Source organism: Uloborus diversus, unplaced genomic scaffold, assembly GCF_026930045.1.
Source record: "Uloborus diversus isolate 005 unplaced genomic scaffold, Udiv.v.3.1 scaffold_12, whole genome shotgun sequence".
Taxonomy (NCBI): domain Eukaryota; kingdom Metazoa; phylum Arthropoda; class Arachnida; order Araneae; family Uloboridae; genus Uloborus; species Uloborus diversus.
Genome location: NW_026557876.1, coordinates 3944807 through 3959341, shown reverse-complemented (window position 1 = coordinate 3959341; position 14535 = coordinate 3944807). Strand labels below are relative to the sequence as shown.

General features: G+C 33.4%; 1 protein-coding gene across 1 annotated transcript in view; it reads left to right on the top strand.

Moving 5' to 3' along the window:
- Positions 1-5259: 5259 nt before the first annotated feature.
- The window catches only part of LOC129232431 (ubiquitin conjugation factor E4 A-like), a gene marked incomplete at its 5' end in the record, with an annotated part of 81333 nt that continues 72057 nt past the window's right edge, over positions 5260-14535 (top strand). Inside the window, 2 exon segments of the mRNA XM_054866576.1 lie at positions 5260-5406; positions 13490-13625. Of these exon segments, the coding sequence (XP_054722551.1) occupies positions 5260-5406; positions 13490-13625 (283 nt within the window).

Below are 14535 nucleotides of genomic sequence, written 5' to 3'. Positions count from 1 at the left end.
CTGATATTTTCATATCGGAAAACTATCATTTGCGTGATCTCATTTTAAATTATCGTTCCGAAGGTTACCACTTTTCTTTTTCTCGACTCTGACTAAATACAAAATTTTGTTTTTGTTTTGAGATAAAGGTTTCCCGTTTTGATTATTACTTGGCGATTTATCTTCTTTCTTTCTATTTTTTTTTTTTGGATTTTAGTTGCATTTTTGGAGGGTAGCATTTAATTTGATCGTCCTCGATTAGTTTTGATGAGTTTTGTCGTGACGTTTGTTTCTATGTGTGAGCGTACTTATGTACTTCCCGTAATACAAGAACGTTAGTCATAGAAAGATAAAATGTCGTAAATAGGCTTGGTACAGCGTCACTTTTACACTTATTCTTTTAAATAGAAACAGATATTCCAAAGGATCTGTTTGTTCGTTCTTCGAGGCAGAACAATATTTCAATTTCAGGCTATTTTTTGTGTCAACCTGCTTTCTCCAAGGCCATCTCTTAATCCATCTCTAACAGTCATTGAATATTTCATGCCACTTGGCAAGTGTTATCGAAATAAACCTTCCAATATATTTTTATCACACACATTTGTGTGCTAATTCTACATTAGCTACCAGTTTGTTTGGCTCTCTTGGCTCCCTTAAGAGGATTTTCGCCACCAGCTCATGCGATTCCTATCCCGGGCTGATGAGTGCTAAAAAGCACGAAACTGCAGTCCTCGGATGGAATAACTGAGTTGGTGGTGTATTTTAAGTATTTCTGCCTTATAAATAATTGGATAATTGTTTCAGATAGAAACAGCCGTTTAATGCCATTTTCGTTCCCTAAAATGGTCTCCCCCCCGGTTTATTCTTTGCAAAATGTCTAGACTCCTTTTGAACGCAAGGGCGCCTTTTTTTCTTTTGTTCATATGTATTACAAAAGAAATTTATATGATTGTACTGCTTTTTATTCATTTTGGAAGGAACATTTTAGTTCTGACTTGTGAAACTGAACGATCTTCAACGCGGCGCCATTTTGAAAACCTGACGCCATTTTGGCAACGTGTTGCTTAAAAAATAGCGCGAAACTTAAAAATAACCTTTTTAAAAGGAGAAATAATGTAATTGAACGAGTTTAGGATCATCAGAAATGTAAATTTTACTAAATCGGTCTGTGTTTGCGTTCGCGAACTTTGTAAAGCTCAGTTTTCGAAATTACGATGTTCATAACGAATTTGCGGCCGTGATTGTGATTTTTTCTTCTATTCTGAAACAAGAACATTATGATTTTGCTTCTTTTACTGTAACTTTATTACATTCAGTACATAATGAATTTTCAAGCGATAAATTACAGGGGTTTTGCGAACTTAACGTGCAAAATCCTTTCTTTCGAAAAACAAATGGCGCCCTCACACAATTTATTACTTTTAGAAAAATATGCCAGGTTTTTATTAATTAATTTCTCTCTCTTCATTAATATTAACTCTTATTTATTTATTATTTCTTTTCTGTACTCTAAAATTAATACTACTAAAAACAATTATTTTGGCTAATTTTTCAGAAAAATCTCGATTATAACCCCTCCCCCCCTTCTGAAAACAACAAGTTTTGTTTTGAAAATGGGGGGGGGGGCTACTTTCGGGATTTTACGGTACATAATTCATGAGTAAAATTTAAATATTTTTCTTTTTATTACGTTATGGAGGGACTTTTTCATACAAGATTTTAAACTGCTTGCAGGACATCAAAGTGCAAATTCGATGATTGTACCAGTGATAGAAAAATCTTGATAATATACTGTGTAATAGATTTATGTTAATAAAAAAACTTAAAAATAAAAAAAAATTGATTTTGTTACGTAAATAAGGATGCATATATACCTAGTAGTGGGTCCATATTAGGGGCTATTCATTAATTTTTGTAAGGATGATTTTGGCAATTTTTGTCCTGCCCCTCATGTGAGGGTATGTAAGATTTTTTAAACCCCTCCCCCCCTATTCTTACGTAAGATTCCCTTTTATTTTTCAAAATAATAAAATAACGAATCTTACATCACTCGAATCGTTATTAAGTTCACAATTATTAAATTAAACCTTTTTGTGTGAAGAAATATTTACTAAAAATTTGAAATCTAGACTGATTTTTTTTAAACATTTTTTTTGTATATGATGCGATACTCATTAAAAATAAAACATGCCAGAAGTGCGATTTTTTAAAAATTATATTTTACGCTTTTGTAAAATAAATAAAAAACAGCTCACCTAATGCGTTTTTCACCTTCCAGATGCAAACGCAATAGGATCCCTGCCAAACCATTTGACCTCATGATTTCTAATATATGTTATAAAATTCAAAGTTACTTATCTGTTTCAAATCAGAGTAGAAACCTTTCTGTAAAAATCTTTTATTTAACATGAACACCACTTGCTTCTTGCAAGATAAAAAGGCAACTGAATACATGGTGAAAATCAAAAAATGTTGCTGAAAACCAACAGTTGGAAATGCAGTTACATGTGCAGCACATGTGTGCCAACACCTGATTGGTCCATTGATATTTAAATTAGCTTTTGGATGTTGACCAATCACATGTTGGCTACAGTTAAGATACTGAAAAATTCATTTTATATTAAGAAATACTTAATTTAATTTTATATTAATTTTAATAGGTAATTAAATATATATTTTATTTTATTTTATTTATTTTTTTTTAACATGAAAGAATACTCTACAATATAAAATATTGACTTGGAAAATATTACGTAAGAATGGGTTTGCCCCCCCCCCTAAAGTAAGGGTTTTTAAAGATTTTTCCAACCCCCTGTCCCCAGGGTTCGTACGCTCCTTCAAAACTCCTCCAATACTCCTTCATTTATAAAAACTTTTTAAAGGGCCCTTCAAATTCCTTCATTTTGGTTTTAACTCCTTCTTTTTTAGTTCAAGACTACATAATCTTCCTCTATGACAGTAACTTAAAATACTTCGATTGACAACTAAACTTCGTCACAAAGGCAATTTTAATGTAGTCATTTCGTGCATTTATTTTTTTCGATTTACAAATTGATCGTAGTTAATTCATAAAAGTTGAAGGTGAAATTTTATTAGAAGACTAAGACATTTCATAAGTGAAGTAAAACATGCTTAAATGGTGCTTGGCTTTTTTTTAAAGTTTTATGATTATCGTTTTTTCCTCCACCACACTCTCAGCAGCAAAAATCAGGTTGTCTAATTATTATTTAAATATTCAAAACTATGTAAGTAGATGTCCTACATTTAACTGATTGTGTTAAAAAAACAATTGTTTAGTAAATCGCAGTTATGATATAGTAAAAAGGGTCATCCACGAGTGATGCCATGCCTTGAGGAGGAGACTTGACTCATGAAATTGTGACAAGGGAAAGAGAGAGGGTGACAAAAAGTGACATCACACAGTTATTGTAACAATATGTTTGTAAAAAATATGACGTGACAAGAGGAGGAGTTAAGTGAAGTGTGACACTTTGTGATAAAGGGTGCTGATGGTCAAGTATATTGAAAAAAAAAGTGCCTCCTTCAAACTCTCATTTTACTCCTTCAAAACTCCTCCAAAACTCCTTCATTTTATTTCTGAAATTGAGTACGAACCCTGGTCCCCCTCGGAACCCCTACATACAGGGTTCGTACGCTCCTTCAAAACTCCTCCAATACTCCTTCATTTAGAGAAAATTTTTGAAGGGCCCTTCAAACTCCTTCATTTTGGTTTTGAATCCTTCAAAACTCCTTCTTTTTTTTAGTTCATGACTATATAATCTTCCTCTATGACAGTAACTTAAAATCCTTCGATCGACAACTCAACTTCGTCACAAGGGCAATGGTATAAGCACGATTTAAATGTTGTAATTTCGTATATTTATTACTATTTTTTTATATAGATGTTATTTACAAATTGATCATAGAAGTCATAGAAGTTGAAGGTGAAAATATTATTAGATGACTAAGACATTTCGTAACTGAAGTCGAGCATGCTTAAATGGTGCTTGGCTTTTTTTTTTTCAAGTTTTATGATTATCGTTTTCCCCCACACTTTCAGCAACAAAAGTCAGTTTGTCTAATTGTTATTTAAATATTTAAAAATATATAAGTAGCTATACTATATTAAGTGATTTTTTTTTAAAAACGATTGTTTAGTAAATCTCAGTTATGATATTGTCATTCAGAAGTGATGTCAATTCTCGAGAGGGAGACGGGTTCATGAAATTGTGAGAAGGGGAAGAGAGAGGGTGACAAAAAGTGACATCCCACAGCTATTGTAACAATACGTTTTTAAAAAAAAATGACATGTGACAAGAGCAGGGTTGTGTTTTTTGCCGGGACAGTGGAAAAAACCATGGCAAAAATGGAAAAAACCGGCAAAAATGGAAAAAAAATGGCAAAAACCTAATTGCAAATAAGGTAGCTTTATATTGTTAATCAAGAAACAGTGACAATATAATATAAATAATGCACTTTAATATTTTAGTTATGTCTCTCCACGTTACTTCTCATTTATAAGGTGAAAAACAAATTAAAAACAAATGTTGGGATTGCAAAACTTAAGATTTTAAATGTTTGCTAAAACAATTTTCTCAGAATGAGCCAACTTTTACGTCTTTTACTTTATAGTTGCATCTTGATTAAGTATACTTTATATAGATATTTAGTATTCTGTAAAAATTGCTGTAATAAACAATCTAATTACATTTTCATCGTAAGTTAATTATTTGTCTTAGATGTTACTAACTGAAATTTTATGTTAATGCTTAAAAATTCAAAAGTAAAAATGCTCCATAACTTTAAAAGTAAGTTAAACCTTCAATTTTTTTTAAAACTATAAAAATAATTGAATTAAAATTTTATCAAAATCTTTTCATGCTTTTTACTTTTATATAAAAAGGAAAAAATCTGTCCGTAAGTTGTTAACACAAAATCTATTTTTGCCACTCTGGCAAAAACTGGGCAAAACCTATTTTTGCCGGGCGGTAAAAACCGTGGTTTTTTCCATGGTTTTTCCGCCCCCGGCAAAAACTTGCCAACCATGACAAGAGGAGGAGTAAGGAGAAGTGTGACAAAGAGGGAAGGAGGTCAAATACGTTGCAAAAAAAAAAAAAAAAACTGCGGCATCATTTAAGGCCTGCCCATTAGTACTCCTTCAAAATCTTATTTTACTCCTTCAAAACTCCTCCAATACTCCTTCATTTTATTTCTGAAATTGAGTACGAACCCTGTACATAATTAATGAATGGACCCTTGCTCTGTATTCCGCAGGCCGTATTCGAGCGCTTGCTTCTGGAGGAGCCAGCTCAGCACATCGTGCGCAGAAAAAACACAGACGAAGAGGATTCCATAGCAGGTGTCAAGAGGATCATGTTCTACCTCTACCAGTCCTACCATCGCCTCAAGAAGCTCACCGACTGCAAGGTGGGCTCTCTGATGATGGGATGAAACCAGGGTTGGCAAGAACCCGGGTTTTTTTAAAAAAGCCCATGGACCCAGGGTTTTTTGGATTTTTTTTAAATAAAACCCAAAAAAAACCCAACTAAAGCTGGGTTCTTTAAAAGAAATGTGGGTTTTTTTGTCTTTTTTTAGGGAAAATGTAGGGTACTTGTAGCATATTGTAGCGTAAGTATATGAACAAAGCACAAGAATTGTCTTGGAGTAAAAAAAGCTGGAAAACTAGTTAAAATTCAGCGTTTTCTGAAGAAGAGTATGAAAGACGACGAAACCCAAGAATGGTGAAGTTTCAGATTTTTTAGTTTCCATGATTACCAACAGTTAAGGCAAAATTACTTCTTGAGTGATACAATCTATTGTTCGTTTTTAATTACTACTTTTTTTTTTTTTTGCATTTTACTTTATTGTATTTCATTTTTTTATGCAAAACTACTGTAGAACCTCAAGTAGTTTAAATCCCTATTTACTGAATTCCAGCTTAATCAACACATTTCTTTGAATTTTATGTTGCCCGTTTTTCTATTTCTATGTACAGATTACGAAATATTAAACTTTTTTGTAAGATAATGAAAATACTGTACATCCTATTCTGTTTTCTGTCCGACCATTTGTAAAACCTGTTAATTTCTGAAAAAAATATAACTTGTTAATTCAAAATTTGTGACGTGTCGGGTTGCAGAAAATAATTCACATGAAAGCCTTTTAGCTAGATTTCCTCTGTACAATCTACAAATATTGAGAAAACCAGACGTGACAGGACTTAGTCAAGATAATTTGAGTTATTTATTGACCAGTTAAAGATAAAAGTTAAATATATATTTTTTAAATCTTTGAAGTATTTTTAATGCCGTTAAGAGTTAAGAAATACTATTAAAGTTCAAAATTCATTTTTTATGTCCATTGTCTGTGGTGAAGAACAAATAAAATAGAAGTTTAAATTGTAAAAGTATTTAAATTAATTACTTTTTTAAAAAACTTCTCAAAAAATTTAAAAAAACCCAAAAGTGGGCTAAATAATGGGTTTTTTTAAATGGGTTTTTTCAAAAAAACCCATTGGGTCCAACCCCATTGGGTCCAATCCGGCCAACCCTGGATGAAACCCGTTTCTGTCAGTTTCGTAAATTAGCAGAGTATAATAAATCTTATATCTTTAAACGAGCAATTCTTGTGGATATGTATATATTTCTTATCTCGGAAACGGCTCTGACGATTTGGATGAAATTTTGGATTTAGTTGTAGTTTTGCATCCTAAGTTCATCTACATCAGTGTTTTTTCTGTAAAAACGCGATTTTTTTTACAAAAAACAGTTTTTTAATATAAAGTCAAATTGAGTTAAGCCTTGAAGTAAACTGAGTTGACGCATCAGGCAGACGATTTGCAACCATAACAATGAAAATTTGTCTCTTCTCGCTTTAAAATTTTATACTTGCTTAGGGTTGCCGGGTTCGGCTGATATTGGCCACTTTGGCTAGTTTCAAATACACTTGGCTGAAAACAAATTCAAAAGCATTATGTAAGTGGATGTAAGGCTTTTTTTCTTTTTTAAGTGAAACTATTGCTTGACCATCCTATTTTATTTTATTTTATTTATTTATTTTCCTTTTACACTTCAAATAGTTTAACATGTTTTTTAAATCACGCATCTAAATTTTATTTCGAAGAAGTGTATGTCTCGAGATTGTTTATGTTTTGTTGAGACAGTTGTTATCACATTTGTTGGAATGGTTTGTGGATCATCAGTTTTGATGGATATCATGCTGTATGTAGCATTTTCTGGCGTAAAAACTAAAAGTACTTATTCAAAAAGAAAATCTCGATTGGGATAAAATCGTGAAACACAAAACCGATTTCACCATAGCAAAACTGGCTCCAAGGTCAAAATATTTTAATTACTGACAAGAAAAATTGTATAGTGGAAACAAATGTAACAAATAGTTTAAAGCAAAATGTTGATTTAATTACATTTAAAATCTTCTTTGTTTGGTACTTTAGTGTTATAAGGAGGTCGATTGCTTAATATTTCGTTAAGGTGAAGCTTTTCAAGTAGATTTGGAAAAGTATTGAACCTTAAAAAAACATGAGTTGACAAAAAAATAATTCTTTTAAAGCCGAGCGATTCTCGGTCGTCCAGGTACTGACTTTTAAAAGAAGAAATAGTTTTATTTGCTGTCGACACTCAAAATAAAACCATTATCAGTTTAAATAAATATTTCTAAGGTTACCAATTTAATCCAAAGCAGGGTTGGCTTTCTGCCGGCAGAAACTGGTTTTTGCCGTTCCAGTGGCAGAAACTGGTTATAACCGGTAAAAACCGGCCAAAACTTAAAAGCATCTTTAATTACTTAAGTGATTGCTAAATGATATTCGTTTAAGTAAACTAAAAAATTAAACTTCATTTCATCATTTGAAAAAATAAAATCCTATGCTAATGCCTTTGATTCAGTTTGAGAAGGGAACTTTTCAATTGCAGATGCTCGTCATGTTTGGGTTAATCTAACAAAGGACGAAAAATCATATAGGTGCTCAGGAAAGAGGAGCCACATACAAAATTAAAAGGCATGTCTGATATTAATTTGCTCATTTATACGCTCCATGTAAATTGTTTGTGATCGAAATTATCATGTGCTTCAAGAAGAAAGGACCAGAATTTTACTTGCCGATATTAACATAGATTTTGTACCTAATGTCGCAGCTTTGCGAACCAAATTGGCCCTATTTCTCGAAACTTATTTTTCCAGTTGAATTTCTCCCACTACCCAGTGGTGGACCGGTTAAAAAAAAAAAAAATACAATAGATGAAAGTTTCACGAACATTGCTTGTTCCTTCATGCATTGCCTGCTAGCTCTTCTGTTTCAGGAACATTCTAAAGTTTCTCATTTGTACATATTAGATTGAGAAACTGTTTAGATTTTAGAAACCACCTTTTCTAAGAAACAACTGCAGGGTCCAAACAATGTAACATTTGATTTTAAATTGTGGTAATATCGTAATTAAATTGTGCTTTGGTTAATAATTTTTTTTCCATGCACTTCCTATTGCATGTCAATAATTTAATTTTTTTTTTTTTCATTTTGTGAATTTTTGCCAGTTTCTGCCGCAAATGTGGCAGAAGGTGGTTTTTGCCATGCCGGTTTTAACTGGTTTCTACCAGTGGTTTTAACGGCCTCGGCAGAAACTTGCCAACCCTGATCCAAAGTTAAAAGCCTTAAAAAAACTATTACACTATTAATATGAGTTGGGGGTTATAAAATGAATGTCACCGGTAATAATCATTTTGCTATTATTCAATAGACTAACTCTGTAAAACTATCTTCTAACACAATCCCATCGGGAGGGAAAAAAAGCGAAGTCTTCCGAAAACACAAACGTTGTGTATTAGATTTCGGAGTGCAAGTGGCGAAGAGACGAAGACCAGATTCTTTTATCTTCCACCTAATTAGCCGAGATAAGCCACTCCTTGTGGAGTGGCACAATCGTCTGCTACGATCTACGCCCGCTGTTGCTAGGATATCCACTAGTCACATGGTTTGGTTTATGAGCAGCAAAATGGTTGCCATAGCTTGGTCTTTTCTTATTATTAGTCTATGTATTAAACATATTAGGCGGTGAGAAGCAATGGGATGTGAGTGGCAAAATTAAAAATTCGGACGTAACCAGTACACATGGTAGGTGAACCTCTCCTCTGTCTTAGGGCAAGAGATGGTACTAGTACCTCTGGTAGTTGCTGCTGTACAGCATGATTTAGGAAAAAATTTCAATGAAAGCCTCCCTAGGACGTTATCTTTCGACGCGTTTTACTCAAAACTTTAAAATGTCCACTTACTGTTTGACCACGGATTGTATGTAATTTGGCAATCTGCCAAGTGAAGACAATTCCATTTGAATGAATCTAGCAGGGGAGAAGGGAAAATAACGATGAGATTTTTATGCATGCGTTTCATTATGTCACTAGTGCCTTATTCATTTATTGCATTCTCAAAAATAAAATAAGGGGAAACAAAAGTAGTTACCATGGAAACAACAAAAAGAAAATAAAGTATTTTCATTTCGTTCAGGAACGTAAAAGCAAAATGGTGAGCTCAAAACTTTGTTGTGAATAAATAAATCAATTCATTTTTGCCGTGAGAATATAGATCAAATATACTTTAGATTTAAAAAATGTTGCTGCGAGCAAATTTTCATTTTTACAAAACTAAGGTCAAATTATTGAGAGGCAAAAGTGCACATCTAAAACAAACCAACATCCCTGTAAACTAATAGATAGGTCCATTTTCGCCTATAAACCGGATATTAGCCTTTCCATGTAATCGATGGTCAAACAGCACATCCCTTTGCTTCTGGCTGCCTCATATGATATTACTAAACTAGCTGCGTGCCCGGCGTTGCACGGGCTACCTAAAAAATGAAAGCCGATAGAAAGATGCGCCAAAGTACATCATTTGCATACCTGCCAAGCCTTCCGGATTTCCCGGAAGTTTTACGGATTTTTATTTCCTTTTCCGGTTTTCCGGTTATGAGCAAAATCTTCCGGATTTTTCACGTTTTGTAGGAAAAAATTGTATCTCGCCAATTTTGGCGCTAACGATTCTTTTGTGGAACATTTTAGGCCAAGTAGCCAAGGAAAGGTTGCCGTAGGAGAATGGCAGAAGAAGTGAGGCAAGATTATGACGTCACGGAGTGATACAGCACATGACTTCATCGGGATCCAATCAAAGCGAGCGTCGCGCTTGGCAACTAGGGGCTCAATTTCGGCGCCGATTATCTTCTCGTTCTCTCAGTTCGAGCTGTTTGTGCTTTGTTCTTTTTTTAAAATGAGTACCAAATGTTATTTCCAAACTTTTAAAGAAAGCAATAAAAGTAATATTTACTAAACGAAAGTAAGTTCAATTGATATGAAATTCATAACTAATATATTGTTAAATAAAAAGAGGCTAGAGGTTCTGTTTGATTTTATTTTGCCTTAAAATCTTGTGGATAAAAATAAAAAAATCTTCCGGATTTTTTTTCTCGGAGGTTGGCAGGTATGCATTTGTGACGTATAAAGACCACGGCTTGTTTGAAAAATCGGATATTTTAAAAAATTAATTAAAAAATAACTGTTGGGAAAATAAAATTATTTTCTGGGTCCTTGTTTTTTTTTTTTTTTTGCTTGTTCTATCAATTTCTGTGACTAAAAGTAGTACTCTTGTTTGAATTAAACAATCCCATTATCAAAATCTTCTCACCAAGATTTATATCAGTGGGAAGTGTTTGCCAAGATTGTTTATATTACACGAAAACAGGAAAATTCACATTCTAAATCAGTACTATGCAAACTAATAATAAATTGCATGTAAATCACTCATTTACTTTACGACGTGAAATAAAACTTAAATGCTTCATTTATTGTATTTGTTATGATTCCCTAAAGTATTTTAGGTCGAATACTCCTGAAAGAAACATTACTTAATTATTTGAATTGAGGAAAGCCTCAAAAAATCACGCACGAAACAAAGACAATATGAAACGTTAAATTAGCAATCGACGGAAAGTTGAGATGAAGCACTGAATAATAATTTGAATGGAGGAAAGCCTTCGAAAAATATGGATTTGATTTTGAAATCTAAGAGTCATAATTAATAATTTTTAATTGATATCTCCGCTAATTATTATCGGAGAATTATGTTAAATAGCCAAACATGAAGACGGGAGGATGACGAATCCATCGATACCTGGTTCGATGGTCAGTTCACTGTCGTTCGGGAGAAGAAGCTTGGACATAGATAGATACTCAGATTTTATATGTATAAGATAGATAGTTAAAAGCATTTGTCAGGTCTAAAAATTTAAAAAATATCTATTAAGGTGTTTTCAATACGTGAAAGTTTGTGCTCTTATGAAACACGAAGCAATTGCTTGACGTATCTCAGTTTTTAAAAACTTTCTAGTGTCTTAACTCCTTCCTTCCCTCTGGCTCTCGTGAAAATGGCGGTTTCGTGGGTGCAATATTGACGGGACGAAACGAATAAATCCAATTCATTTCTTTTGCCTGGATTACGTTTTATTCCTCTTTTTACGCACCAGATGGCAGCAAAATGTAATTGCAGAGATGCAGGAAGGAAATTCGGAACTACTGTCCAGATTGTGACGTTGGCCTCTGTATCTCATGCTTTAAAATTTACCACACAAGAAAAATTTGCTAATCTTTACTTATATGACGCAAAAGATTAATAGAATTATCTTTTGATGTGTAAAAGACATATTCCTTAAATTTTCGTTGCTTTCTTGGTTGGCCTTTCATCTTAATATATAAAAATCTTCTGTGCGGACGTTTGTCACCATAAGGCTTTTAAACGGCTGGACCGATTTTGATCAAATTTTTTGTGTGTAATTAAATTGTGGCAAGCATGGTTTCGAAGCGCGATGGATATAATCGGAAACGTTTTTGTTAATTAATTAATTTAAACATTGGATGGCTGTATCTCCCGAATGATTAATATTTATTTTAATCCATTATTGAGCGAGAACTGAAATAAATATTTAGCCTGTTGCCAAAGGACAATAAGAAAGCCAGTTCTGCTTTTTGTAATGAAATTCCCTACTGTGATATGTCAGTTGAGAATGGATAAAACGTAGAGAGAGAAAGATAAAAACCTTCATTTCTTGAAAGCAACGATTTTAGGTCTCGAGATATATTTTAAAGTAAAGTACTGGTAAAGTAAAGTTCACGCAAAACGTGTGCTCTGTCGTCGTAGTTGAACCATGTGACCGGATCGGTGATTTAGGTTTTCCTAACCCAAATGATCGGAAAGTACCGTCCCCAGCAATATTTGTTTCTCGGCTCAAATCCATCTGAGTTTTGTCACCAATGTCAAGAATACTTTAATATTAAACTGATTAGTTTGATAATCCTTAAAGGAAAAGATGATGGAATTTAAAGACGAAACAAATTTTATTTTCGTCCAGATAAGTTACAACAGGGTAGTTCTGTACACAGAAGTATTTGAAGTTTTAAAAGTTTTCGTTCAAAAGATTGGAGTGCTAATCGGTCGGAGTTGGCTGCGCTCACTGATCGGCTGGATTACAGCAACGTGGTAGCTTGGCGGCTTTGGCTCTAAAAAATAGAGTTGCTTGATCATTTGTTTACATTTTAAAGCTACTGTTAATGTAATTTATTGTATTTTTTGTTTATTTGGCGAATTGTTTCCAATTGCAAAGAGTTGCTTTTCGTTTTCAAAGAGTTTTTAGTCATTTTAGTTGAAGAAAGCGTTTATTTTACATTGTTATGGGGGGGGGGGATGAGTGATTTTTGCTTATTCAGAGAACGGTTTTCACCTTTATCATTTTTTTAAACGATCTCTTTTTCATTGTTTTATTCTTTTTCATATGGGGGATGTTGCAACAGGATTTCCCGTTTATTCTGGATGTGTAGTTTTTTACACTTATTATCTGAGGACGCTTCTTATCCTTTGAGTATGGCTGTAGGAACAAACCATCAAGTACGGGAGAAAAAATAGTTAATAAACAACTGCTCAGTGGGCATTAGATGAAATCAAGTAGCAATAAATATACGCATTCTGACACCAAGCAGCTTAAAACCTTTTCTTTTTACTTATTTTTTTCAACAAAACGGTTCATAAACTTGATAGTTTATTGAAGTTTTTTAACTTTTCAATTTACAAAGTTTGAACAGAACAACGTCTGTCAGGTCCTCTAGTTAAACTTTAAATAAAAAATTTATTTTCAATCTAAAAATATTGAAAGTTAAAAATTGAGTGCACATGTTGTTCGTACACTCATTTTTATATAATTTTCTTAAATGAGATAAAATAAGACACTTTTCTTCAAAATTATACGATTGTCGAGGGGTTAAACGTTAACTATGATTCGAGTCATGTACAAATTGGTTTATCTTTGTGGATGTTAAAAAAAGTTTTCTAGTTGACAGATATTTTGAATGATTAGAATTGTTCGACTTACCAAGTGTCCGCTGTGTTACATGGGGGACAGTCTCTGCCCTATGCCGCAGAGGATGAATTGTTTTGGTTCTAAAGATGTATTGTTTCCAGACTGGCCCCTTCGAGACTGCCCACCATGTGATTGTAACCCAGACTGCTTCGGCCCTCTGCCAGCCAGAGATGTTTCCCGATTCTAAACTGGGGGAGGACTTCATGAAACTGTTCCTCTTCTACCACGACCAGACAGGTATGTGCTCCTTCACAAGTCGATTTTTGATTCAGTTTTTGTCTCTACGCTCCTTCAAAACGCCTCCAATACTCCTGCATTCGGGAACTTTTTTTCGAAGCGGCCTCCAAACCCTTTGCTGCTATATATATAAAATTTCGATTTGTGGAAGTTCAATATATGGACGTTCGACTGTATTTTCAAAATAAATACAGGGCCCAATACAGGCTGGTTTTGCTACCGTTTTTCGGTACCTCCACAAAAATCTTGTTTTGAAATCGGTACTTTCACAAAAATCAAGTAATAAAATTAGTAGCTTCACAAAAACATCAAAAATTTCAAAAATTCACATTTTAAAATATAAAATTTGTTTCTCTGTTTAGAACAAAATTTACTCATAAAATTCTAAGCTGGTTTATATGAACAATCGCTTAAATAAAAACCTTTTTGTAGTATTTTAACTCATTTTTAGCTGTTTCTCGCCAAAGTGTATTTATGCAATAGTATCGCAATCTTTCAACATCTGTTTTGGGAAACCGTTTTTCTCATAATTTCCTATATTGTACACATTACATAGCCCATTAAGCTGAAACTATGGTGGTATTTTTTGTACTTCTTAGGTTTTTAGTTCCCCCCCCCCCCCAAAAAAAACGAAACCTGTTAAAAATAATACTATATGACATTTACACTTTTGGAACTAAAATTTCACTTATTCTACTTCTCTTTTACAAAAATGAGGATGCCTCTTTCTAAAATTTGACAAAAACAGTGCTAATGATAAAAAAAACTTTCACAAAAATAGAATGATGCAATACTTTCACAAAAATAGGTAGCGAGAAAAATAGGCTGGATTGGCCCCTGAAATATCAGCGTTAGAAATTACTGCTGGTCCACTGGTCCCAGACCAGTGAAACCTGCCTTGGACCACCAT